The sequence below is a fragment of the Petaurus breviceps genome, unplaced genomic scaffold, assembly GCF_028583685.1.
Source record: "Petaurus breviceps papuanus isolate PSGF00001 unplaced genomic scaffold, PetGlider_PUasm1.0 181, whole genome shotgun sequence".
Taxonomy (NCBI): domain Eukaryota; kingdom Metazoa; phylum Chordata; class Mammalia; order Diprotodontia; family Petauridae; genus Petaurus; species Petaurus breviceps.
Window position 1 is genome coordinate 16,891,588 of NW_027185784.1, and position 26,058 is coordinate 16,917,645.

Genomic DNA, 26,058 nt, shown 5'->3' on the forward strand with positions numbered 1-26,058 from the left:
TCGGGGAAACACGGTAGCAATCAGTGTCCTCATTTTATAGATGAGGAAAGTGTTGCTGAGAGGAGCTGTGACTTCACAGAATCTTAAATTTGGAAAATACCTTAGAGGATCTCGTTTTGCAGGGACACCATGTGGTACAGTGGGAAGAATACTGGATTTTGGTGTCAAAAGCAGTTGAGAGTCTTGGCTCCATGGGACCCTGTCACTTAACCTGTAAAATGAGGAGGTTGGACAAAGTGACTTTTGAGGCCCCTTTCAGTTCTCAGTTTGTGATCCTAGGAAATCAGGCCCCAAATGAGTGTTAATAGGTGGCAGAACTAGGGTTTGAACAGAGACCTTGCAAATCCTGTGCTTTGTTACTAACCCATGAACCCAGAGTTAATCATTGTTGGAATCAGCCCTGAAGTGTAGGTCTTCAGACATCAAGTACAACACTCTTGCCAAGATCGCTTCTTTCTGCTTAGGGTATACTTCTATCATTTATCCTGTCTCCTAAATTTGGATTCACATTTCCTACTAATAAATGCCCATCCATCTGGTCTGAGGTGGGAATTGGCATCTCTGACCTACTTCTTTTTTTTTTTGCAATACCACACATAGACCTGTCGATTTTTAAGTTTCCTAAGCTTCATTTGATTCTAAAATAAAACATGGGTCTGATCTTTATTATGTATTTTTATTAACAGATGACCTTTTAGTAACAGTGAAGATTTCCTCTAAAAGTTTGCTATTCACTTCAGTAGCAAGTGGACATTATCTTTAGTCTCTTTGCCTAATTTCATTAATTAGAATGGAAGAAATATTCTACCCAAATAGACACAGCTTAATATGATATATAACCCCATTTCCCCCCCTTTTTTGTTTTTTAAACTGTTTTGTGGTCAGCAACTCTACAGAGCAAATGCAGCTGAATTGTGAATTAGAGAAAATAATTCATTTTGATCTGGTGAGAAAGGGGGTGTTTTGTTTTGTTGTTTAGTAGTGTCCATCTCTTCATGACCCACCCCATTTCTGGTTTTCTTGGCAAAGACACTGGAGTGTTTCCCCATTTTCTCCTTTTTTTTTTTTTTTTACAGATGAGGAAACTGAGGTAAACAGGGTTAAGTAACTTGCTCAGGGTCACACAGATAGTGTCTGAGGCCAGAGTTGAAGTCAGAAAGAAGAGTCTTCCTGATTTCAGGCCTGGCCTTCTATCCACTGTGCCATCTAGCTGCCCCAGAATGGGGTGAGGGTGTTTCATTTTTCCTTACTTTGAATTAGTTGGTAGGACATGTCTCTTGCTACAGAGGTATCAGGGATATATCAGCCCACCCCAGTTGCAGTACTTTGGCTATCCGGGCTTTTCTACAATCCAACATTTTTCTTCAGTTGCATGTAACATTTTCCTGATGAGGAGGATTTTACCATTTCTACCGGAGAGAAACTCACCCCTTGTGTAATGCTACAGTGCCATTGGGAACTTTGCAGCCTTAAAGCCATTATTTTTCTCAAAGCAAAACCACATTTTGTAAACCTATTCAGAAATCACTTTGTATTCAAGAGTTTAGAATAAGACAAGTGACCTTGGCCACACATTTTCTGACAGTTGCCCTAGATTCATTAAATTCTTACCGCCATTGACTTTACCTAGGGTTCAGTGGAAAATCAAAGTTTTGAAAGAGAGAGACATGTTAATTCCTTTCTCTCTTCCTTCAAATCAGGACTCTGCAGATAGAGGTATTTTGGGGGAAACTATAGATTTCAAAAGAGTAGGAAAAAAGGTATTGTTAAACTTAGCTTTAGGCAATTACAGGTTCTCATCAGCAGCCAATCTCTGGCACAGTATTAAAATGTTAGGACTATGGGATAATAAAACTGCTGCAATAAGCAAAAGGTGATAACTGTTAGAACTATTTAACTGGAGTTTTAGGGGTTTTAGAGGTCATTGGGAAAGGGAAAATAATCCATTAATTCTTTTACTAGTGTGTTCTTTAAATGTCTTCTGTAAAGATCAATGTAAAATTTCAGTGCCATTCAAGATGCAAAGTGGTATACAATATCTCTGTTCAAAACTGCCCTAAATTGTTGCATTTTTAAACAAGCTGCCTTTGAGTTAATGCCCTCACCACATAAATTCAGCTTTGAGATTGGATTATCACCATGTGTATGCAATAGCAAGAAAAATGAATTCCTGTCAGTCTGAATTTGACTTCAGCATTTATTATTAATACTGCGCTTAACCTTTTCCTAGGTCACTGATCATCTTGCAGATTTGCTTTTATTCTCATCCCTTGGCAAATAAAAATTCCTTTCCTTAGGAGGATTATTTATAAGCCAAATGTTACTCCTCCATTTACATTAATCGTAGTAAATTATTTACATACTTTGGAATTCATATGTTACAAATTTGCTAGATGAAAGCTGTCAAATGAATGAATATATTTGTTGCTACCAGACTGCTACTCATTAATGAGGTAGTCCTCAGGGTCATTGGTAAGAAAGTATCGGGGTGAAGGGCAAAGATAAGGAGTAAAGGGACAGATGGCCCAAATCAGGGGAATCAGCATCATAGCTAAGAGCAATTGTCTTTGGGGCAGTTTTTGCCGAACCCTGAGATGCGAACTCACCCTCTTACCTCTTTTGCTGTCTGTTTGACTAAACTTCATGTTTAGTGATTGGTCAAGTTGGAGAAATTTCGTTCTAGTGAAAATAGATTGGGCTTCCAATATAGACTCTTTATCTCTGAAATAAGTTATTTTGAGTTAAAATTGATCAGACAGCTACGTAAGCCAATCATAGCAATCAAAATTACATAAGGGCCATGCCTAATATTATCAGCATTAATGATTAGGCCCAGTCTCTGAGCCTTTCCAATGGCAAACCCTGTCATTGACCAGGGAAATGCAATTTGTGGCCTTAGGCTGATAGGTCAGCATCAGTTTTCACAGTGTGACATTTCACATGACCACACAACCTGTGATCTTGAATAGCCATAGGGAATGATACTCATTCTCTGAAATATGCCGAGAATCTTTCTTGTGCTTTTTTTCTACAAGTCACCTGAACAGAGATCTCAGACATTCAAAATAGTATCAAGAAGATATATTTATTCTTCTTTCATATGTATTAGAATGGTTTCAAAAGCATCATTAAACACTCTTTGGCAAGGTAGTGGAGAAAAATGGTAGAGTAATAATGAATTTCTGTGAATTTATGGAGTCATGTATTGATTTCCCCTTTGTATATTGGGTTCTTTTAACACAGTAGAACATGAAGATATTGGAAACATGTGATACTTGTTTCTGAGAGATCTTTAAGCATTGTTATTAAATACAGACTTGGAATTTTTAACACTAACTCATTGACAGGTCAAGGGACTTCTCAGATGTTCATGTGAAGTTAGATTAATATGATTTCTAGATATCATATAATTTAACTAGTCAGTGCTTGAGAAGTTCTTTTAATATAAACAAGGCTTACTTTTAACTATTAGAATCCAAAGTCTTAAATTAATTGTGGCAGAACTTTTCTTTTCTTTCTTTGTTTTGTCCTCCAATCTAGAAGTTAATACTAAACCTCAGATTCTTTCTTTGCTCCACAACACTGCTTTTCTGGTCAATCAACAGAACCACACATGGTAAGGAACTGCATCTAAAGTGAGTACCCAGAATTTTGGTATTAGACCTTAAATCATTATGTTAAACATTTATCTTGGCTAAGAAAAGAAGTACATGATGGGATGAACCTTTGGTTTATAAGTATCAGCTTTCTGCTACAGGATGCATATTTGTTCTTTCCTGCAAATGACTTTTTTTTGAGACCTTGTCTTTAAATGATTGTTTCTAAGATGAAATGAAATAGTCAAGTTTTTGTTAAGACTTTTTATTTTCACTTGGAATTTATAATTATGTATCTGAGGATTATAGAATAGAGAGAGACAGACACGGGTGGGGGAAGAGAGAGAGGGGGGATAAAGGAAAAGACAGAGAGAGAGAGAAGGAGAGAAAAAGAGAGGGAGAGAGAGAGAGAGAGAGAGAGAGAGAGAGAGAGAGAGAGACAGAGAGAGAGAGAGAGAGAGAGAGAGAGAGAGGGGAGAGGGAGAGGTAAGGGAGAGGTAAAGGGGAAGGAGGGAGGGAGGGAAGGAGGGGCAGACAACATTGAATCTTTCAAAAATTAAGTAGGGATCTGTCAAAGTTTAAGTGGGATATCCGATGCTTGAGAATTTGTTCCATTTATTACTAGTCAGTCAGGTGTGTATAATGTTCCCTTTCTCTCCATATTTTCATCTTGTTATTTATAACTTGTGCAGTGGCTACTTATAACATGATGGAGAATTCATTTGGTCTACAATCAAATATGATGCTTTTATGTTCACTTGGATGCTTAGTGTTGGTAATGATGAATACTATTTATTCTGAGGGTTTTTGTTTGTTTGTTTGCTATTAATTTTCTACTAGAGTAAACTAATGCCACACCTTCAATTCTTAACTGAGGTCCAGGTCAGATTATATAAAAACTAGGCAGAATTAATTGGAAAGAGGTTAGAAAATGAGAAGTTTGAAATGTAGTAATATTGAGAGGCAGCATCCTTTAGTAGTAGATAGAGGTCCAGAAAGACCTGTGTTCAATTTCTGTCTCTTGCTCATGCCAAGTCATTCATCCCCCCAGAGCTTCCACGAAATTTTATAAGACTTTAAATTACAGTTGAGTTGCTTCCTGTATCAGGAGGGATTTTCCACATCCAGAGTTCTCATCCAGATTTTCCACATCCAAAAATCACAAGTCTAAATGGACAATAAGGCAACAAAGAGAATCCCCAGCTTCTTCTTGTGCTAATGTGAATTTAGGATGGGATAGCTTCAGATCTCAAACCAGCAAACCTTTCATTATACATCGCTACCTTCCCTTTAGAAACTTCCAGTTAACCAGTGACTTTTATTGATACCTACTCTTGCACTGTAGTACACATATTCAGACCAAGGTGAGTTGTGATTTTAGAACTGTTTCCTCTAGTTTTGTCTTCCTCTGCACCCAGCATGTAGCACTCAGGAAGAACTGCTGTGTAGCCCATGGGTGACTCAATAAATGGTTTTTACTCACAATTTCTTGCCCTTTAATTCTTTCGCAGATCTAATTTCCAGAAAGACCAAAAATAAAACAACAGCCACAGCAGCAGCAGCAACAACAACAACAAAATAACTCAAACCTAAACACCCTGGTGGTCCTGCATAAGTAGAAGTAAAGGAATGATTGACAGCTACTTCAACTATGGCTCCCCCACATTAAAAAAACCCAACACTTGGGCCATTTTTCTAAAGTTTTGTGTTTATAAAAAGCTAGTAATTGCATTTGGTATGGTGTATAATTGTTAAAATACTATTATTTATGAGTCTGACACTAATCATGCCTTTGGACTCATTTTGGGCTATTATGCAAATCTCTTTGGAAATTCTCTTTAAAGGGGGGAAATTATTATGTATCTTAGATGAAAGATGCTGTCACATAAATACTTATTTATCTAGAAAAAGACAGCCTTGCCTGGGACCTGCACATCAGGGGGCCATGTAAGGGCTTTTTTGTGTTTATATATTGTGGAAATTGTATTCTTTGGGATTCCTGGGAGGTGGCACTAAACTATCAGTTGCCTCATTGTGTCGGTATGAAGGAAAATTTTTCTGAAACTTCATCCACATTTTATTTTCACTCCATCGTAGATATGTGTTCAATTAAAATAAAATACATCATTTAATGCCAATACACTTGCTGCCCCTAAATTTTAGTATTTCTTAAAAGATAGGGTTGGTTGGTTGGTTTTTTAGTTAAAATAACAAAAAGTTTTAGCTAGCCATGGACTACCATGTGAGATAGTGAACTCTTCCTCACTGGACTTCAAGCCAAGACTGGATGTCTTTTGCTCTGGTGGGCATGTTGTAAGGGCTCTCCTTGTTCAGGTACAGGTCAAATTAAATGGATTTGCCTTCCCTTCCATAGCTGAGATTCTGTGATATCTTGGAATCTTAGGATTCAGACCCGGAAGCTCAGAATTTTTACTAAAGGAGCATTTTAGAACATTAGAAATCAGCTTGTTTGACCCCCTCAATTTACAAATAAGGAAATGGGTAACTGACTGATTTAGGTCACAGTTGGTAAGTAGTTTCACAGCCAGGCTTCTCCCCAGGTACTCAGGGAAAGAGTCAAAGTTTCCGTTTCTTCAGGGGCTAAGGAAATCTCCTTCCTGTAGCTTTCCACTTGCTTGGCCTTTATACCTCAGTGTTAAGTTGTAAGGTTAAGGTTATAGGTGTAAACCACTAATAGGTCCTGTGAACCCAGTTGCCTGCCAGGGCATTGGTAGGTAGGTAAAGGGGATGTTGAATGGATGGATAATTGCCCAGATTAACAGCATACTTGCGGGTCTCTGAAAATCAGATATTGACACTAGTCCTAGGAGCAGCAAAAAAGTGATTCATGTAGCTATCAAAGATTAAGAAAGTTATAGATCCCCAAGCTGGTTCTCAATGATCACCAGCAAAGAGATGTACTACAAAGGAAATATTAAGAATAGGGTGATGATTGATGGAAAACTGTCAATAGAAAGAAATAGTGCTATTGCTAGTAGGAATCATATATTTGCAGATATGCCTGTAACAGAGCTTTGCACTTCAGGGAGCATAGGATCATATATTTTAGAGATGAAAGAGACTTCAGAGATCCTTTAGCCTGACCCTTTCATTTTAAAAATAAAGAGCCAAAGTCCCCAGGCATCTGAAGTGACTTGCCCAAAGTCACCCAGGCAGTAAAAGTAAGAGAGCTGATATTTTTGTAAAATTAATGTTTGTTTTTATTCTAAACATTAATACCAAATAGAGTAGGCATTATGTATTTATGTACATAGCAGAACAGAAAAAGAAGATTGCATTTGAAACTGCTTGTCTCTACTATAAAAACCTTGCTTTCCTTTTTAAGTATATAATAAAATCAACTTGTAACTTTCAAAGCTGGTCTGCTTGTCCAGCATTCCTTTTGGACATCCTTTTCTTCTATTCTTTCCATTTTTAAGAAAGATCCTTCAGTGACCCCTTTTTTTTTTTTTTGATATATTACCCTTTTTCCTTTCACTGATTCTCTGTTCCCCAGTTGTAGTGGGGGGTTGGGAGAAGGAAAACTTTGTGATTAACATAGATCACATCATACAAAAATATGAAAATGGTAAGTGTTTTTTTCTCCTTAATATATCACCTCTCTGGTAGGAGGTAGGTAGCATGCATCATCATTCCCCTGGAATTATGATAAAAGTGGGTATGGGCACTTCTTCCCCTGATACAGGTTGCAATCCCCTCCACACCTAAAAAAGGACAGTCCTGATGAGTTGCTGTGGCAAAAAAAAAAAAATTGTCAACTTGTAGCCAACCTTCTGGCGATGAGCCTCTCTGAATGTGGCTAGGCGAGTGTCCAAATAATAGAGAGACACAAGATGTTGCTAAGTCTTTCCAGCTTGGAAAAACCTACTGGAATATACATACATCTATTTTGAACAGTTATTTTCCTAATCTTTTCCCAGTACAAATGCACTAATTATTGGGTACAGTTCTAGCTTTCATGCCAGGTCATATAGCACTCTGCTAAGACAATTAAAATGTCCCTATCCTATCTGTCATAGTTCTTTATCTGCTAAATGTTAAGTCCCTTTTCAATTTGAGGCTTATGTTCTCCTGATTGGCCCTGTGTACTATTTATTTCCACTTAGAGGGGAAGTTGGAAACCCATTGGTTGGAACCCAGGGGAAACCCAATCATTGGCCTTGATCTTAACTCTTGGTAGCAGATCATTATGCATATGTAAAAAAATAATGCCAGATGACACCAACACCCAAAGTCAAACCTTTTAAGATTGTTTTTTTCTGCTTGCTTTTTCAATTGCATAGTGATAAGTAATTTTCCTTTAATTTAGAGAACTAAAGGGATTGACATTTTTCCATAGGAGAAAAGTTTTAGAGAAAAGAGATTCAGGAAATTCCTCTTTTGAACTTCATTTGATTTCACTGAACTAAATAGCTAAAGATAATTGAGGGAGTGAGTGTCTGTAGGGGGAAGGGGGAGCGGAGGGGGGGGGGAACCTGGAGAGCCATAGGATATTGTTTGTATTTCTTCAGACTTTACTAGTAACCTGAATAGTACTTAGATGGATTGGCCTATACAGATAATGCAGTTATTCAAAGAGATAATCAGATCTTACCCTGTGGTAATTTTTCTTCTGTGCAAAACCTTTTCAACAGAACATTTTCAGTGTTTATTGCCTTTGTTGACTTTCTTTTGTTTTACTGGAAACCAAAAGGAAAGAGCCTTGTGCTTTTGGTCTCTTTTAGGTCCTAACTCAAATCTTTTTTTAAATTTTGTACTGACAGGACTAGAGTACAGTGAAAAATTTATTCTTGATGGCCATATCCATTCAAATCAAGAAGGGCCTCAGAAGGGTGGGGAAGAGAGGATCAGTGAGAATTTTCTAAAAATAAATTAATCATATTTTTTATTAGTAAAGGCTATAGAAAAGCATTCTTCTTACATGTCTCTTCAACTATGCTTATGAATATTATCACACAGACAATTGCATCTTTTAATTGCCCCTTGGCAATTGAAATAGCTTACTGCACCTGCTAATTAATCCAACTAAATAAAATCCCTCTTCACATTCTTTTGCCAATTTTCAAAATACAAATCAACATTTGTGAAAATGCGAAGACTCGTATGTGTAAACATGCTCACTCTTACTCTCTTTCACTGGTCCCTTAAGGGATGTTAGTGTTCCTCCTACCAAAAATTACTCTGCCTTGTTGAGTGAACCAGCTGGAAATGTTGACAAACTTAAAGTGACTATAATGCTACTTTATCACAACTTGTAAAAGCCCAGTTTTAAAAATATGTCTCTAGTCACCTAACCCTGACAACATTTTCTTTTAGTTGTGGAGTAGTAAAGATTACTCATAGTAAGAGAAATTCCCAGGACCTGGAGCGACCATAATTCTCTTTTCCATGTAATTCCAAATTGAATCTGACCTCTTCCATTTTACTCAAGTTCCCCCTCCCCTTTTTGTTTTGCCTTATGTGAAATATGCATGGAAGAGCATTTCACCTTCCATGTGGGACCTTTTCTCAAGCTTGATGTTGAATGATGTGATCCCCAAATTCCCGGAACGAATACCTTCTTGCATATCTTTAATCACTTTCTTTCAATTTAAAGAAACAATACAAATAAATAGCTTGGATCCTGGGCACACCCCATTCCCTTCTGTCATTCCACTTAGCCAAATGACCTTTATTTCTTCTCCCTTTCCAGAGTAGGTAGCAAAACTATGCAAACTGGAATTATTCTCATCTTGAATTCAGCCTGCGTTTATTAAGTACATTTTATATGCAAAGCTTTCTGTTATAACATGAAGGAAAAATTGTCCCTACCTTCAAAGAGTTTATATTCTACTAGGGTTTTGTAGGATTTAGGCAGAAAACAAAACCACTTGAGAAGGGAGACTATACTAACAATTAGAAAGATCAGGAACTCAAACAGTAGAGTAAATAAATGTTAAATATATAAACACTTATCATCCCTCTAATCCCAATTTCTTAACTGTGGATCTGCCATCCTTGTGCCTAAGCAGCAGGAACACTGGCTACAATAGGCCCACCCAAGGCAAGGAGCCTAGAGGCAGTAGCCTCCAGCTGCCAAATAGTGATAGGAGCTTGAGGCTGAATTCTCTGGTGTCTTAAAAGAGTTAATTAGAAGATTTGCACCTAGGATTGAGGCAGGACTTGTTGGGATGAGAGGGAAACTGATGGAATCGAAGGACTGAGGGGCAACAAGAGGCAGAAAGACAGAGCAGGTGAGCTCCTCTTCTAGGGAGAGGGCAGTAGCTCAGTGTAAGGCAATCCCAAGGCATCCACTGATGAACACACAAAGACTATGTCTAGGTGCAGGGGTGGGGAACCTGCAGCCCCAAGGCCACATGTGACCCTCTAGGTCCTCAGGTGCAGCCCTTTGATGGAATCTAAACTTTATAGGCCATAGGTTCCCTACTTCTAGTAGAGCAATGGTTTTTAACCTGGGGTCTGTGAACTTTTTTTTTAATCTAATATCTTTGTTTCGGTATAATTCATTTCTTCTGTAATCGTATTAATTTTATCTGACACATTTAAAAATATGATTCTGAGAAGTGTTCTGAAGGCTATGCCAGACTCCCATAGTTATTCATGAAATAAAATGGGTTTAAGATGCCTTGGTCTAGGGGGAGTCAAACTCATATGGGAATAAGACAGCATAATAAAATGCAAAGGATGAAAGTGGATTTGGAGTAAAAAAAAAAAAAACCAAACCAAAAATCAGACTCAGCTCTTTGCTCTGATGATAGCTTTGTGCCATTTTTTTTGGTCACATTACCACTTGTGTTCTCTGTTCATTTGTAAAAATGAGGGGTTAAATTAATTAATCTCTGTAGTTCCTTCCAGCCCTCAGTTCTATGACTCATAAGGAATGGGAATAGGATTCCAAGGAGGCATGATTGTCAATCTGATACTGGCTAATTTAGTGTTTCCCTTATAGCAGTGACTGAGAAAGTCAGAGAGGCCCATTGACCAGCTACCTGCCTTGCCTTCTTTATTTAATGAGAGACAGCTGCAACTTGTGGATAGCTATCTGTGACCAATGCTACCTTGTCTCAGGAATCCACAGAAAATCTTAAAAATAAAAGTTTTTTACCACTTGCTTAGCAATATGCATTGTTTTAATACTATGCAAATGACAGAAACATGGTGTGACATTGCTTTGAGGAAGTGGTTTTCCTGCATGTATGTATACCTTTAAAAAAATGTTTTTATTAAGAAGCCTCCCCCCCAGTAAAAACAATTCACCCTAAAATGATCATTTTTCTTCTGCCAAATTCTATGTTTTTTCACCTAAGTATGGCCCTGTGATAAGGAATATGAAATTTAAATCAAATTCTTATAATCTAGAAAGTGCCAAAGTTAACAGCTTAAAAAGAAATGAAAGGGCTGTTTTACCAAGGCCATAATTGACATTCTGTCACTGCTTAGACTTTATTTCATTTCTGCCCAGCTCAATATATGGATTTTTATCCAAACCATTTACCAAGCAGTAGACAATAGCGCCTTTGGCAGATCAGATCTGAACAGGTAAGTTGTTTGTTAGCCACAGGAGAGCTTCCTTTTGTCACTTAGTTTCAGCCAGCTGCTCAGAGTGACAGTTGGTAACAGTTAAGGACTCACCTCTTGACAGGAACATCTCAAATAATAGAAAAGCTTTGAAATTAAATCATTTGTGTTTGTGTGGTCATTATCACATTTAGAAGGGAGAAGGGGGTGACTTCTACATCAGTTTTCCACTTTATTTAAATAAGACCTGGCCAAATTTAAATGGAATATTTGAAATTTATTCATCTGATTATAATTCTTCACTTAAAAAATATCTAGAAGAGTCTGAAACTGAGATGATCTTTATATACTTTCTATGGCTCAGACACTATTTGGTGAGAAAATTAGAATTTCTATTTCTCTAGTAGAATTTCTCTGTGGCTTCTAAAGGCCCAAAGATTGCTTTATAGTCCTTTCTTTCCATAGTGTTTTTATGATTTCATCTTACTTTACAAAGATTTGAGAAACATGAACTTCATTGTCATCACCAACTTAAAAAAAATGATTGCTGCCCTTTGTTTCTAATATCATAGTCTTTTTACCCTGGAATCCACCTCCCATTGAACCCATCTATATTACATAGAAAAAAGATTTAATAATAAATATAATAGATAACATTGATATCACACTTTAAGGTTTGTAAAGCACTTTACATATGTTATTTCACTTGATCTTCATGACAGCCCCTGAGCTAGGTGTTGCCAAAAAAAAACAAGAAAAGAAAAGCTGACTAGCTTACCAGCTACATCTGCCTTGGTGTTGACCAGAGCACTGTATGTAAGGTTTTGTGCCCCTGGCTCCCACCCTTTTGCCAAGGAGAAGAGAATGTATCTGACATTAGCCATTTTCCAGACCTGAAATTGTCATCAAAATATGAATGTCTTTAAAGCTTTTGTCATTTACAGCATTATAATAATTATGCATGTTCTTTTGATTCATAAGCAGTGTTTTCATAATGAATGAGTTTGTTGGACTGATGGATCCTTCTGTGGCATTTCCACCCAAATGCATATAACAGAGCTTTCATTTTCCCAAGATTGTGGATAGTGGAGAGCCGTTGAAAACATAACTCAACCAACTCCATCCCTTTCTCACAGTCATACCCCTGGAACTCCTAAGTTTCTTGAAAACTTGATCCAGGTGGTCTACAGACTGTCTTGAGAGTTTACTCTAATCATCTTTGGGACTCCCTTCTAACTCATAGGAGTGATTGTTTTATTTCATGGTTATTCAGTCAACTTTGTTTACATAAGGTCTCTCAGAATCATTGATTCATTGAACCTGTTTCTGGATAAGTACAGATATCATGTCCAGTCAGGTAGCATTGACTAGGCAATGATCACAGCCACAGCTGGAGGAATGAGAGGAGATATTTGTGTGTTGTGTAGGAGGATGAGGATATTCACTGAGAAACTGTGTCAGAAGCAGAAAGGAATGACTATAGGCAGCATAGAAAACTGGGGACTCTAAAAGGGCCTGGCATATAGGAAATGCATATTAAATGCTACTTGACTGACAGTCGGAGAGTCAGATATCAACACTGCAGTAGAACTAGCAACTGTGAGAGGTGAACTTTAAGATTAGATAAGTACCATTAGATTTTGTAAACAGAAGCAAAATCAGAAAGCGATGGATTCAGTTTAAAAGAGCAAAACCATGGAAAGTCATTTCATTGACAGTGGGCAGGCTTGATTTATAATCTAGCAAAGAGTCCCCAGCGTAGTCATATCTGCATGTACTGGTCCTGCCTCTGACATTTTGCTGGGATCCATTACAACAGAAAATAATAGTTTAGTTACTCTTATGATGAGTGAAATCACCCACCTACTTCCCTACTATAATAATTCAGTCTTAAGTAATTGAATGGGGAAAAAATACCTTTGAATCGAGTATTTTTGATAAGGTTCTGATGACTAAGATATATGAATAACTGACCAAAATATATGACCAAAAACCATTGCCTAATAAGATGGACAAAGGATAGGAAGAAACAGTTCTTAAAAGAATTACAATCCATTCATATGGCAAAATGTTCCTAATCACCAGTATTATACCCATTGGTTGGGGAATGGCACAACAAATAATGGCACATGAATGTAATGGAATATTATTGTGGTATGAAAAATAATGAAGCATGAAAAAATATACATGCAAAGCAAAGTAAGCAGAGCCAGGAAAACAATAAACACGGTGGCTACAGTAATATAAATGGAAAGAATAACAACCACAAAATAAAACTGAAACATTGTAAACTTATAATTACCAATTGATCCCAAAGAAAGAGATATAAGAAGCCACTTCCCACCCCTACCCTCTCTTTAGTAGGAATGTGGAACATTGCATATAAGGTTTATCTTTGTCATTGTGTTGATTGGTTTTTACTTAGGTTCAAAAAAACTTCATTGTACATATATGTAAAATATAGACGTACATGTAATGTTTTTTGTTTTTTTTGTTTTTTATTTTTACAAGGGATGGCATTTTGGGAGGGATTAAAGAGAGGACTATAGTAGGGAAAGTAGTATCAGAAGAAATCTATTTTATAAAAGGAAAACTGAACTTTCATCTATTCCAGTCTTGTGAGATCTTAATAGTGTTTCTACCTACACCTTTTCTCTATTCACAGCTGGAAATTAGGCCTGGTTTTTTTTTTTCATGTACAGTTGCACCTCATCTCATTACCACAGCTATAGAATGGGATCTTTTTGCTAACTGAAATTTTCTATTAATTGCAGATTAATCTTTTTATGTAGCGTAACAGTTGGGGCGATGATATCCTTTGGGGCTTTTGACCTCCATCCATTGGCTCATTGTGCATAGTTGTATTTGTTGATCTCTCAATTATATATTCATAGAAATAGAGCACATAGCCACAAATTTCCATCAAGTAATGTCAACATAATTTAAAAATGACCTTATAAAAACATTTTTGTTAACCTTATAATGCATTTAAGCAATCATATACAGAGTATCTAGAGATAAAAAAAAATTCTCTTCCCTCAACACCCCCACCCAGTCATTTTACATAGAGGGAATGCATTTTTATTTTAAAAAATAAGCTTGATTTAAAATATAAGAAACTAGAGATGATTCTAAAAAAAAACTAGGATAATTGGGAAATACTTGATAAAGTAATCTTTAAAAAGTCCTTAGCAAATAAGTAAATGTCAGGTTGATTAGCTTTCATAGATAAAAGATGAAGAATTAAATTAATTATCTTTATGATCAGAACAGTTATCTTTATATTGAAAGGAAGGGGAAAAGGAAAGGAAAAAACATTTACATAGTGTTTTCTATGTTCTGGGCACTGTGTTAAGTACTTTACAAATGATGTGTTAAGTACTTTGCAAATATTACCTCATTAGACTACTCACTGAAACCCTGTGAGGTAGGTGGCATTATTATCAACATTTTACTGTTGAGGAAACTGAGGTAGGTAGTTAAGTGACTTGGCCAGGGTCACTGTGTTATGATGATCCAGGCAAGCAATAACAACAACATAAACTCTACTGAAAAAAATGAGGGAGGAGATGGATGACTGGAAAAAGACAGGAGAGTTGTTAAGTCCTATTGTCAATTCAGGCTTACAGATCTATGTATGGTTTTATGTTACCTGCCCCTTAGAGAGATAATAGCAGAGTTCCTAGCCCCCCTTGAGAAGAAGGAGAAGGAGGAAGAGGAAGAAGAAAAAGAGTTAATTACCAGAAATTTTTCCTAGAATAGTGAAAGGATTGACAGATTTGATTATTGAGTCACTATCTTGAATATAGCATTGAATACAGGATGTGGAAGCAGTCTAGCATTTCCCCTTCCAACCCATTCCTTTTTTTTTCATTTTTAGAAATATTAAGAAAGTATTTTTAAATCATCCTCATTTGAAATCTTTGTTCTGATCTGAAAGAGAAACAAATGTCCTGTTCTTCTTTCTCCAGATCAACCCAGGAAGAATTTCTGTGTGTAGTAATCAGAGTATGACTAGGCAAGGGCAAGGGACCCTTACTTGATCTGCCATGACCTTACTCAGATAGAGGAAAAAGGGAAAGGAACAAATCTCTCTGATTACTTCAAATAATGAAAATGACCTTTTTTTTCTTTTTTTTTTTACTGGCTCCAAAGGAGAGGGCCTTAAAGCGAGTAGTCACAGGAAATAGATTCTCCAAGGGTAGACTGAAAGTTAATTGATTTGGTTTGTTTGATGAAACAAACTCTTAACTGAACCCTTCTTTATGTTACCCTGAGTTCTGTAACTGTTCCATCATCTTGTGAATTTTCCTTGTTCAGGAATACTTATAAATATTAACCTTAAAAAGGGCTTGTGAAAGAGGCATCTTCAGAGACACGGGGCAGCTAAAGTCAGGATTAGAAGCAAGCACCTGTTATGTGCTGTGCTGTGCCCACTATGTAAGGGAGAAGTAGTAATAATGATGATGTGGTGGTGGTGCTGGTGGTAGCTGGCATTTGTATAGTGCTTTACAATTGTCTTGTTTTATCCTCACAGTAATCCTGGGAGGAAGATGATATTGTTATTCCCATTTTAAAAATGGGAAACTTGAGCAAGAGAGGTAAGGGGACTTGCCTTAAATCCACATAGCTAGTAAGTGTCTGAGACTGAATTTGAACTTGATCTTCCTGACTTCATATCCATTGCTCTATATTCTGGCCTACCTGACTGTCACTAATGGGGAAGACAACATGGAAACAATAGCTACAAACAAGGTACAATTAGAATCAATTGAAAATCAGAGGGAAGGCACTACTTGGAGACAATATGAAGACAATATCCACAAACAAGATCCAGTTAGGATAAATTAGAGATCAGAAGGCAGGCACCACTAAGTTTAAAGAGAACTTGTAAAAGTTTCTTGTAGAAGGGAGGATTTTAGCAGAGACTGAGAGGAAACAAGGGAATCCAAGGTAGAGGTGGAGAAGGAGAGAATTCTCAGCATGGAGGACAACCAGGAAAATCACAAGGAGTGGAGAGATGGAGTGGCTTGTGTAAGGAAAAGCAAGGAAGCCAGAGTCACTGCAGCGTACAGTGCAGGGAGTGGCGGTTCAACGGGAACGGAGAGAGACTTGAGGCAGGGAGGCAAAACAGAAGCTCCCAAAGTAGTTCAGGCATGAGCTAATGAGTGTCTGTACCAGGGCAGTAGCAGCATCAGAAGACAGAAGGGCATCTGTCAGGTTTTGAACTTCTTTCTCTCCAAGCAGAAATGCTTAGATTAGAATAATAAAAATGATTTTCTAGAAGGCTTGTGCCTAAAACTCTGTATTGTGTTTTCTTCCATATGTTTATGAGATTTACTCATAACACAAAGCTATCATGTTAGTTGACAAAGTTGGTATCCAGTAACAAACACCCTCAATATTGTTGGGTTGAATGAGGTGACATTTTATAGGAATAAATGTAAATTTTTATGCTTAAACTAAAAACCAATTTTCTGAGCCACTGTGAGTAGAGAATGAAATATGCTATATGGATTTCACAGGGTCATTTTATAATCATTAGTGATTGTAGTGATGACATCTAAAAGCCATGTAGTGTACTTTTTGAAATCTTTTCCATTTGTTTGAAGACTGAAGCTAGCTATCTTTGATGTTCACATATTCTGAGCAATGTCATATCTTCTTGTTCCTTGACTAAAGTCTTAGGTGATTTAGTATTAGTTAACTAATCTTTAAAAAGTGGTTTGTTGAAGGCCATTTGTAGCACAAAGCATTCTGGCACTCTTTTAACATGTGACTTAAAGAGACTTTTCTAGACAGAAGTGCTTTCTTTCCTTTAGTCCACTAATGTCCTGGGAAGAGTATCCTAAGACCCTTCCCTAACCTGGCAGAACTAATTTTTCCTTGAAAGGTAGAAAACCATCCATTCATTGAGTCTTAATTGACCTAAGGGACAAAGACTCTCAGGGGCTCATCCCTTAGGCTTTTGACCTATGCACCAACCAGTATGACTAATAAAGGTATAAGAAGCTATGCTTAACTGAAGAAATGCTATATTCTTACTGAATATTCTTTCCATGCTAAGGTTAAGTAAATTTCTTCTTGTTAATTGTGTTTTGGTCTAGAGTGTCTCATTTAGTTCTAGTCTAGAACCTGAACCAATACACCAGCCTGAGTGGCATCTGACCTATACCTCTTTTTCTAAGCTTGAATTAAAAGCCAATATATCTGCCCAAAAAATATCTGTATTTGAAATATAACATTCAGACTTTAGGTTTGGTAGCAAAATAAATATCATAGAAAGATGAACAGAAAAATTTTAGGGTCTTTAGATTTCCCCTATCTTTCCATGCCTTCCAATTACTGGATCCAAAATGTCTTTATGCCGTCTTGAAGGAAATGAGATTTCTCAGTGCTAGCAAACAACAGTGTCAATCTATTTGAGAGTGTTAATGACTCATTTATAATGCTGGCAGACACATGAATGCAGGAAAAATTAAATGTGTGGCATCATTACCTTTCTTAGCATTGCTGGGAAACTGCATATTCTTTTAATGTAACATTTCATAAGCTTGGAAGAATTCTCTTACCCAAATAAACTTTCTACTTGAGGGTTTGGATAATGACTGAGAAACTGATAACTTTTTACACTTTGCACTGACTGGCATAGAACTCTCTCAGTGATTAGCTGTTTATATTCTGCAAGGGTTTTTGTATCATTATAGGCTATTTTGCATATAGTTTCTTGACATGTATTTTTGGAAGTTTGAGGACACTTCACAAAGTATTTAAATAATGTAAGAGAATTCTGTATTAGAGCTATTCTAAAGTATGTTCATTCTTTCAAATTTGAAGGTAATGCTACTGACAGGGCTACTGTGGAAGGCACTTCCAACACTGTAGGAGATTGAATTGATGACCTCTGTAGAGTCTTCCAAATTTAAATTCTACAATTCTGTGACTCTCTTTCCTCATAATCCTTTAACATTTCTGTCAATTTAAGCCTAGCAATTAGGATTAATTTTTCACTTATTCCTTTGTGCTAAATTGCTGCCTCCTTCAACCCCATGCACAAAGCATAATGATAAAGCTACATTGTTTTTATTGTTATTAGCACTAAACAAATGGTTTAGTCATAATGGATTTATTTAATGGAAATATAGATTTATGATAGTGATTGAAGACCAGATCATTCCTACCAGAAATTATAGAAATTCTCCTGACCAGCCCTCCATTCATAAAAGAAAAAAGCAAAAAGATCCTTGTAAAAAATAGACATTGTCAAGCAAAACAAAATCACACATTGGCTACGTCCCAAAAGATATATCCCATTCTTCATATTGTTCTAGCATACCTTTGTCAGACAGTACTTCGCATCCTTTATCATTTGTCTTCTGGAGTCATGGTTGATCATTATGTTGATCAAAGTTCTGAAGTTTTAAAAAATTGTTTGTTTTTACAATATTGGTATTTTAGTGTAAATTGTATTTCTAGTTCTGTTTCCTTAAATCTGAATCAGCTCATACCAGTCGTCTAACGGAAATGGTCTTTTTTCATTCCTGTGGCATAGTGACATTCCAGTATATTTATATGCTGTAATTATTCAACCAGTCCTCAACTAATGGGCACCTCCTTAGTTTCTAGTTCTTTGTCACTAAAAAAAAGATCTGCTACAAATATTTTTTATACATAAGGATCATTTCTTTAATTTCATTTGGGAATAGGCCTACTAGTGGGATCAGTCAATGGGTTAAAGGGTATGTCTGGTCACACAGTCAGGATATATATCAGAGGGAGGATTTGAACCCTGACCTTCTTACCGTACAGTGTCTTGTTCTCAATATTTGTTAGCTGTTTGATTTCTATTTAATTTGTATCTCTTGGAGTATAGCAAAAAGTCAAGAAATGCTTGTTTGAATTTTTGGGGATGTGTTTAAACAAGAGATAACTCTATAGTACCTCCCTACCCCCCCAAAAAGGTGAGATTTCCTGATTGCAACCACAAACCTATATTCCTAGAACAGTTCTTTTCAAGTAAGCTTTCTTTTGTGGAACAAAGTGACTTTGAATTTCTCCCTGACAAAGATGACAGAATGACTGTTAAAATCAGGCTCTGATAATGTCCTAATATTCAATGCAAATACACAATAGAGCTTTCTTTAAAAGTTGAAGCTTTAAATACATCAGCACAATATCTTTAAAAGGAGCACAGGAACCTCTGAAAGATATCACCTTCTGCCTTTGGCTCTTCTTCTCCCTGGAGTTGTGGACCTGAGAGTTCTCTGAGACCATATGCTGAAGGCTGAGCAGAATTTCATCCTCACTTGCAAGGCAGAATAAAGCAGGAGGGACTGTATGCTTTTTCCCAGTTGCGCCCTCCCTGTGGCAGAAAGATAGTTATAAGATGGGAGACTGGAGGCAAGTTTAATAACAACAACAGCAACAACAATAACAGTAATAACTAGCATTTATATAGTGTTTACTGTGTGCCAGGCACTGTGCTAAGAACTTTATTGTTATGATCTCATTTGACAAAGATGCTTGCAGGATAGGTACTCTGCTAGTGATTCTTAGCAGTAACTCTTGCCTTCCTCTGCATTTGGTTTGGTGCAGCATAACCCCAAGTGCTCCTGAAAAGGAAGAGCAGGATATTGGGTTCCCTAATTGCATTTTGCTTCCCAACGGCATCTGTTCTTATCATAGCAGCACCAGACCCTACTGGCTCAGTCAATACTTGTATATTAACAAGAGGCAATCGATAGAAAAATTAAAAAGGAAAGTCAGGGTAATTAGGCTAAAGCTGCTGCTTATGAGTTTTCAATAATTACTTTAGCTTCCTCTTGTTTTCCCATCTCCAGAAAAATGGGGCCTGATTAGAGAAGTGGATTGAGTTTGACTGAGGACGTGTCAAAATTACACAAAGCCGAGTAGGAAATGAAATTAAGCCATATTTGTATTAGAACAGAAAGGGCCTTTATAGAACAGTGTGGAAAGAATAGACTTTGATTTCAGTGTGCCAATTAATGGCTGGGCCATTGTTGCTACCTGTCTTGTGTCATGGCTTTTTCCCCTACTGGCAGAAGCCCTTTGAAACTATTGCAGGATCTCATGTTTCTGAATGGAGTTTTAGGGGCCTAAGGTGACCGGATTTCTTAAAGAATGATTGGGAAAGTACTCTCTCTTATAAAGCTGCTGTACAAGTCAAAACCCTGGAGTCTGGCTGTGCTGTTGGAGCTAACCTATGCTATTGTTTTATGTAGTCACAGTTGAAAATTATCCAGGCATAATTAAAAAAAAAATCAAATCCTAGTGAAGAGGCGTGTTCTTATGGGGCCAACATAGCCTGACCCCTGGCTTATGGCTCCATCCATGAATTACTTGCATAGGCTGACATCATTTGTAACTGCTCCTGAGACTCATATTCTTCCAGTACCTTCATTTATGAAGATCCGCTTTATTTTTGGCTGTTGTATGTTAGATTTCTTGCCTACCTCTCTAAGGGAAATAAGATGTCAAGAATCTTTAATTTGAGAGAAAAGAAACTAAAAGAGAAAAAGGAAATATTCCAGGCTTTATTTTCATACATAATATTGCCATTCATCTGGAAGAATTTAAAAGTACTTCCCTAACTTTACAACCAAATTATATACCAATATTATCACATTTACTACTGTGAAGTAGCTGTTATGCATCTGCCAGGTGCATATATCCTGATGAAAAATGAAAATGAGTCTCAGTTCCACTTAAATCCATAGAACAGATTTATGGATGGATGAATATAATCAATAGATATCCAGCACCTGCTGTGTACATGGTATTCTATTAGAGAGACTAAGAAGAGAATTACTTTTTGCTCTGGTGAAACTAATAATCTAGTTTAGTCCTATAAGATATAAAAATACAAAACAAGTAACTAATTACCCAAGGAAATAAATAGTAAGTGCCCAAAGAGTTGTGTAGGGCCACTGTAGAACCATTGAGGAAAGGAAAGAATGCATGCCATGATTACTAGGGAGGAGCTGGGATTTTTGTTGAATAGAGTTCAAATGAGTGGAATGAATGGAGATAGCTAGGGGTACGTAGTATAAACAAATGCCAACTTTCACAAGGACTATTGGGTCACATAAACTAATTGGGCCAGAGTAGTAGATTCAGTTTTGAGTTAAATTTATTTTTATGGCCTAAGAAGTAAATGAATCTTACCACTGTCTTCCTCCTACCTCCTGTCCTGTCACTAGACCTTTAAGTCAATGATAGGAGGCTATGCAGAAGTAAGAGCTGCATTTGGGGACAGATTGTGGAAGACCTTCATGCCAGGAGTCTGGCCTTTATTTTTTAGGCAGCAAGGAGTAGTTGAGAGTATTTAATCAGAGATTCTGCCTTATGAAGTGGCGTCCTGGCTGTCATGTACTGCACTAGGGACCTAGTGGAAACTGAAGCCCAAAGAGATGGTTTAGATATTTAGATATGCAGTAGTTGAGGTGATAAGGATTTGAAGGAGAACAGGGGCAGTGGTAAAGGAAAGGGAGGGAATGATTGGGTTAGGTATGGGAAGGAAAGGGAATGGGCAAAGATTACTTTGAAGTTTTGCTTCTTTGTATCTAAACTAATAAAAATGCTATTAATAGAAACTGCCAACGTAGGAGGAAAATAAAATTTTTAAAAAATATTTAATAATTTTGATAAAATTAATTTTAATAATTTATATAACACCTTAAGGTTTGCAGAGTGCTTCACAATTTCTGATTTTCCTCTTACAGTAACTGCAGGAGATAGCTGTTACTGTTAGCTCCATTTTATAGATAAGGAAACGGACTCACCCAGAGTCACACAGCTAGTAAATACGAGAGGTTGGATTTTAACTCAGGCCTTCACCAGTCCAGCATTCTAACCACTGTACCACTAGCTGCCTCTAGATGTCTAAATGTGGACTATGGTGTGATCCTGGCACAAGAAGAAAGAAAATTCATAGCATTTGTTTGGAGATGTAGAACTAGAATGTGGGAGGACGGCATCCATCTTAACAGAAGTGACACCTGAAGCTGTGACTTGGGATGAATCCTGCCTGCTAGAATGTCCCAAAGAAGTAAATGGCAAAAATTGAGCCTTGGGAATGCACTTGCATTTAGGGACCTGGAGGAAGAAGAGGAGCCTATGAAGTAGACAGAAATGGAATAATCATTGCAGCAGCATTAAAGCCAGAATGTCAGAGAAAGACCCAGAATGAGCAGTCAAGTCATAATGACCCCAGGAAGCCTCAGCTCTAAATGCTAAATGAATGAAGAGGATCCTAGAGCAGAATATGGCAGAAGGGTCCTTTACCTAGGAGACAGAGCTCTATTTTAGTCCTGGCCCTACCATCTGCAAAGTGTTCTTTAAAAAAAATCACCTTGCTGGTTCCATCTGACAACACCTTCCTATGACTGAAGATGTGATTAACTGAAGAGAGCTGTGGAAAAAGTCAACATGGCACCATGAGAAGAGGTCTGAATTTAGAGTTAGAAAGACTGGGTTCATTGCCAGCTATGCCACAATCTGTCCCTCTCATCTTGGGCTCAGCATACCACCTTTTTAAGACTCAATTTCTCCAGACCCAAAAAAGGGATAACAATCCTTATTTTACTTAATGGCTGCCAGGTTGACAGGCACTGAAGGTCTACAAAATGCCATACATGTATTATCTTTCAATAACCCTGTGAAGTAGGTACCAAAGGTATTTCTTTCCCCATTTTGTTGATGAGGAAATGAAGAGTTTAAGAAGTTAAGTGATTTGTCCATGGTCATGTAAATAGTAAGTGTCAGAAGTGGAATTAAAACTCAGGTCTCTCTTGACTCCAAGTCCAGCAGGCCTTTCTTTTAAAAAACAAAACTTTTTTTTTTTATATCTTTTATATAAAGCATCTTCATTTATTTCCTACTGTATTCTTCCTTTAATCACCTCCCAGAAATCCATCTTATAATGAAGAAAGCAAAGAGAAAGGAAAAATAGTATAGTAAAACTAACCAACATATTAAAACAATATGACATCATATGCAGCATTCCATAGGTATCCTCTCCTGTCCTTGTACACTGCCATAGCTCTTATTGGTGGCCAAACTTGGTCATTATGCTTTTACAACATTCAGTCTCTGCGGTTTTGTTGTTTCCATTTACATTATTGTAGTCATTGTGTGTATGGTTTTCTGCTTTACTATGCAGCTGTTCATTAAAATCTTTATATGCTTTTCCTTATTCATTATTTTCATTATTTATTATAGCACACTAACATTATGTTGATGTACCCCAATCTATGGACTTCCACCCTGTTTCTGGTTGCTTCCTTCCACAGCAAGTGTTATCTATAATTATTTTAGTGCATAAAGGGAATTTTTTTTTTTTTACCAACCTTCTTGGAGTCTGTGCCTCAAGTAGTGGGATCTCTGGGTCAAAGTGTAAGGATATTTTCATTAGTTTCTTATCGTAATTCCAAACTACTTTCCAGGATGGTTTGACAGCTTGACAGCTGAATGTGCCCATCTTTCTACAGCCCTCTGAATTGAACATTCTCATCTCTTGTCATGTCACCCAATTTTCTGGATGTGAGGTAAAACCTCATGGTTGTTTTGATCTCAATTTTTCTTATTATTAATGATTTGGAGCATTCTTTCCTATGTTTTTTTGTAGTTCCCAGGTCTCGCTTCACCATCCCATGGTATCTCTCAGTACTTACTCTGCAGGTATGTTTCCACTTGGGAGTATCAGATGAGATACACATTCAGCAACATAATTTTATGAGTGTAAAATGCCATATAAATGTAAGCTTTATATTATTTTGAAACTATCTTTATCAGCTATTTCCTATGTAATGCTTCTAGCACATCAGGATTGAATTGCTGGTATAACCAAAATTGATTTTCTCCACACTAGATTTTGCTGTCTTTTTTCTCCTACTAAACAACATTGTTTTTCTGTATAAAATTGTTACATATGTATGTGGCTATGGCGGGGGGGGGGGGGTGGAGTGGGAAATGATGCTTGGTTATTTTATACCAGCTTTACTTTTCTGTACAATGAGGCCTTGACACCCAGCACTGAGGTTCACATAGTTGTAGTTTTTATAACTCTACCATTCAAAATTCTTTTTTTTTTCCTTAGCAAGCTTCCTGGAGACAAGGTTGTCCTTATACACAGCCCAGCACATAGAGAATTCAAACTGAATGTGAAAACCTTTTTATCCTATTGCAAAAAATAATCAAAGTAACCCAGATGCAGTCCATCTCTTCCCTACTTTCACCATGCATACTGCCAGACTGAAATTCTACCACACTCTTTTGGTTCTGAATAGAATAAACTTGTATCTATAGAAATTTCTCTTCTCTATGAAGGTTGTCTTTAAAGCACTTTGGAGGAGAGAGAAGATGAAGAAGTTGGGGACAGGAAGGGGATAGTTCAGGGAAAAGTTGATGCCTTTGTCTGACCCACCTCCTTTCCCAGAGTTGAAATGTAGCTGAGAGGATTCAGGTTTGTTGAGATGGAATGCCTCTCCAAGAAGCATCTGCAAAGTATCCCTATCTCCAAAATACACAATTTGGCTGCCAGTATGACTTCTTCTCAGTGGCACATTATTATCCTGAGGATTGACGCAGCTTCCCTCTGAGCAGTTGGATCAGGTTACCCAGGCCTGCTTTGTGTTGGATGCAGTAACCATTAGATAAGCAGGATAGTCTTTATTTGGATTTATCTGTACCTCACCTCAGGATAAGTAGGAGTGTTTGCATTCAAAAGCAATTTGTCATTAGTAATATACTTTATATTCCCTGCAAAAACTTTGGAGGAGTACTCTGAAGTTAAAATATAGGAGTTTAAAAACTATAGTGACTTATTCTTTTACCTAATTAAAAAATGTTGTTAGCGCACATTAACCATCCACAATTATGAGAACTCCAAGAGATAATGTGAATGTGTTTTGAAAGCTGTGAAGTACCCTGGGATATCACAATCTGGCTTCAGCCCACTTTTCCAACTTTATTACATACTGTTCTCCTTATGCCCTCTGCTTTATAGCCAAAGCAGCTGCCCTTCTGATCATCTGTACAAGATGGTGCCATCCCCCATCTCTGTGGCTTTACATACCTGGGATGTACTTCTTCATGTCTACCTCATCTAATCCTTAGCTTCTTTCAAAGGTCAGCAGGTCAAGTCATGCCACCTCCTATAGGCAGCCTTGCCCAATTCTCCTCACTTTATTTTTTACTCTAATTTATTTATTTATTTTTAGTTTCCAACATTCATTTCCACAATATTTTGAGTTACAAATTTTCTTCCCAACTTTCCCCTACCCCCACCCCAAGATAGTGAACCTTTTGAATACCCCTTCTCCCAATCTGCTTTCTCTTATATCCTCCTTCAGAACCCCTCTAACTTTCTAGTAGGGCAAGATGTATTTCTGTACCCCAGTGCCTGTGTATCTTATTTCCCATTTACATGTAAAAGAAACATTTTTTTTAACATTTGTTTTTAAACTTTGATTTCCAGATTCTTTCCCTTCTTCCCTCCTCACCCACCCCCACTGGGAACAAGCATTTCAAAATAGGTTATACATGTGTAGTTACACAAAACATTTCCATAATAGTTATATTGTGAAAGACTAACTATATTTCCCTCCATTCTATCCCACCCCCCACATAATCTATTTTCTCTTTTGACCCTATCCCTTTTCCCTTTTCAAAAATGTTTGCTTCTAACTACTCTTCCCCAATCTGCCCTCTCTTCTATCATTCCCCCTCTTATCCCCTTTCCCCCTACTTTCCTGTAGGGTAAGATACCCAATTGAGTATGTATGTTATTCCCTCCTTGAGTCAAATTCAATGAGAGTAAGGTTGACCCATTCCCTTTCACTTTCCTTCTTTCCCCCTCCATTGTAACAGTTTTCTCTTGCCTCTTTTGTATGAAATAATTTAC

The 26,058-nt window shown here is 37.2% G+C and overlaps 1 protein-coding gene across 4 annotated transcripts in view; it reads left to right on the forward strand.

Moving 5' to 3' along the window:
- EXOC4 (exocyst complex component 4) overlaps window positions 1-26,058 on the forward strand; it is a 1,166,755-nt gene that overhangs the window by 772,471 nt on the left and 368,226 nt on the right. Inside the window, exon 12 of one of the 4 annotated variants that reach the window (XM_069087256.1) lies at window positions 5,108-5,150. The exons of the other annotated variants lie outside the window; for them this stretch is intronic. Coding sequence (XP_068943357.1) covers window positions 5,108-5,135 — 28 coding nt within the window. The 3' untranslated portion in view covers window positions 5,136-5,150. Of the gene's footprint in view, window positions 1-5,107; window positions 5,151-26,058 lie in introns of those variants that run through there. 4 annotated transcript variants of the gene reach the window in all.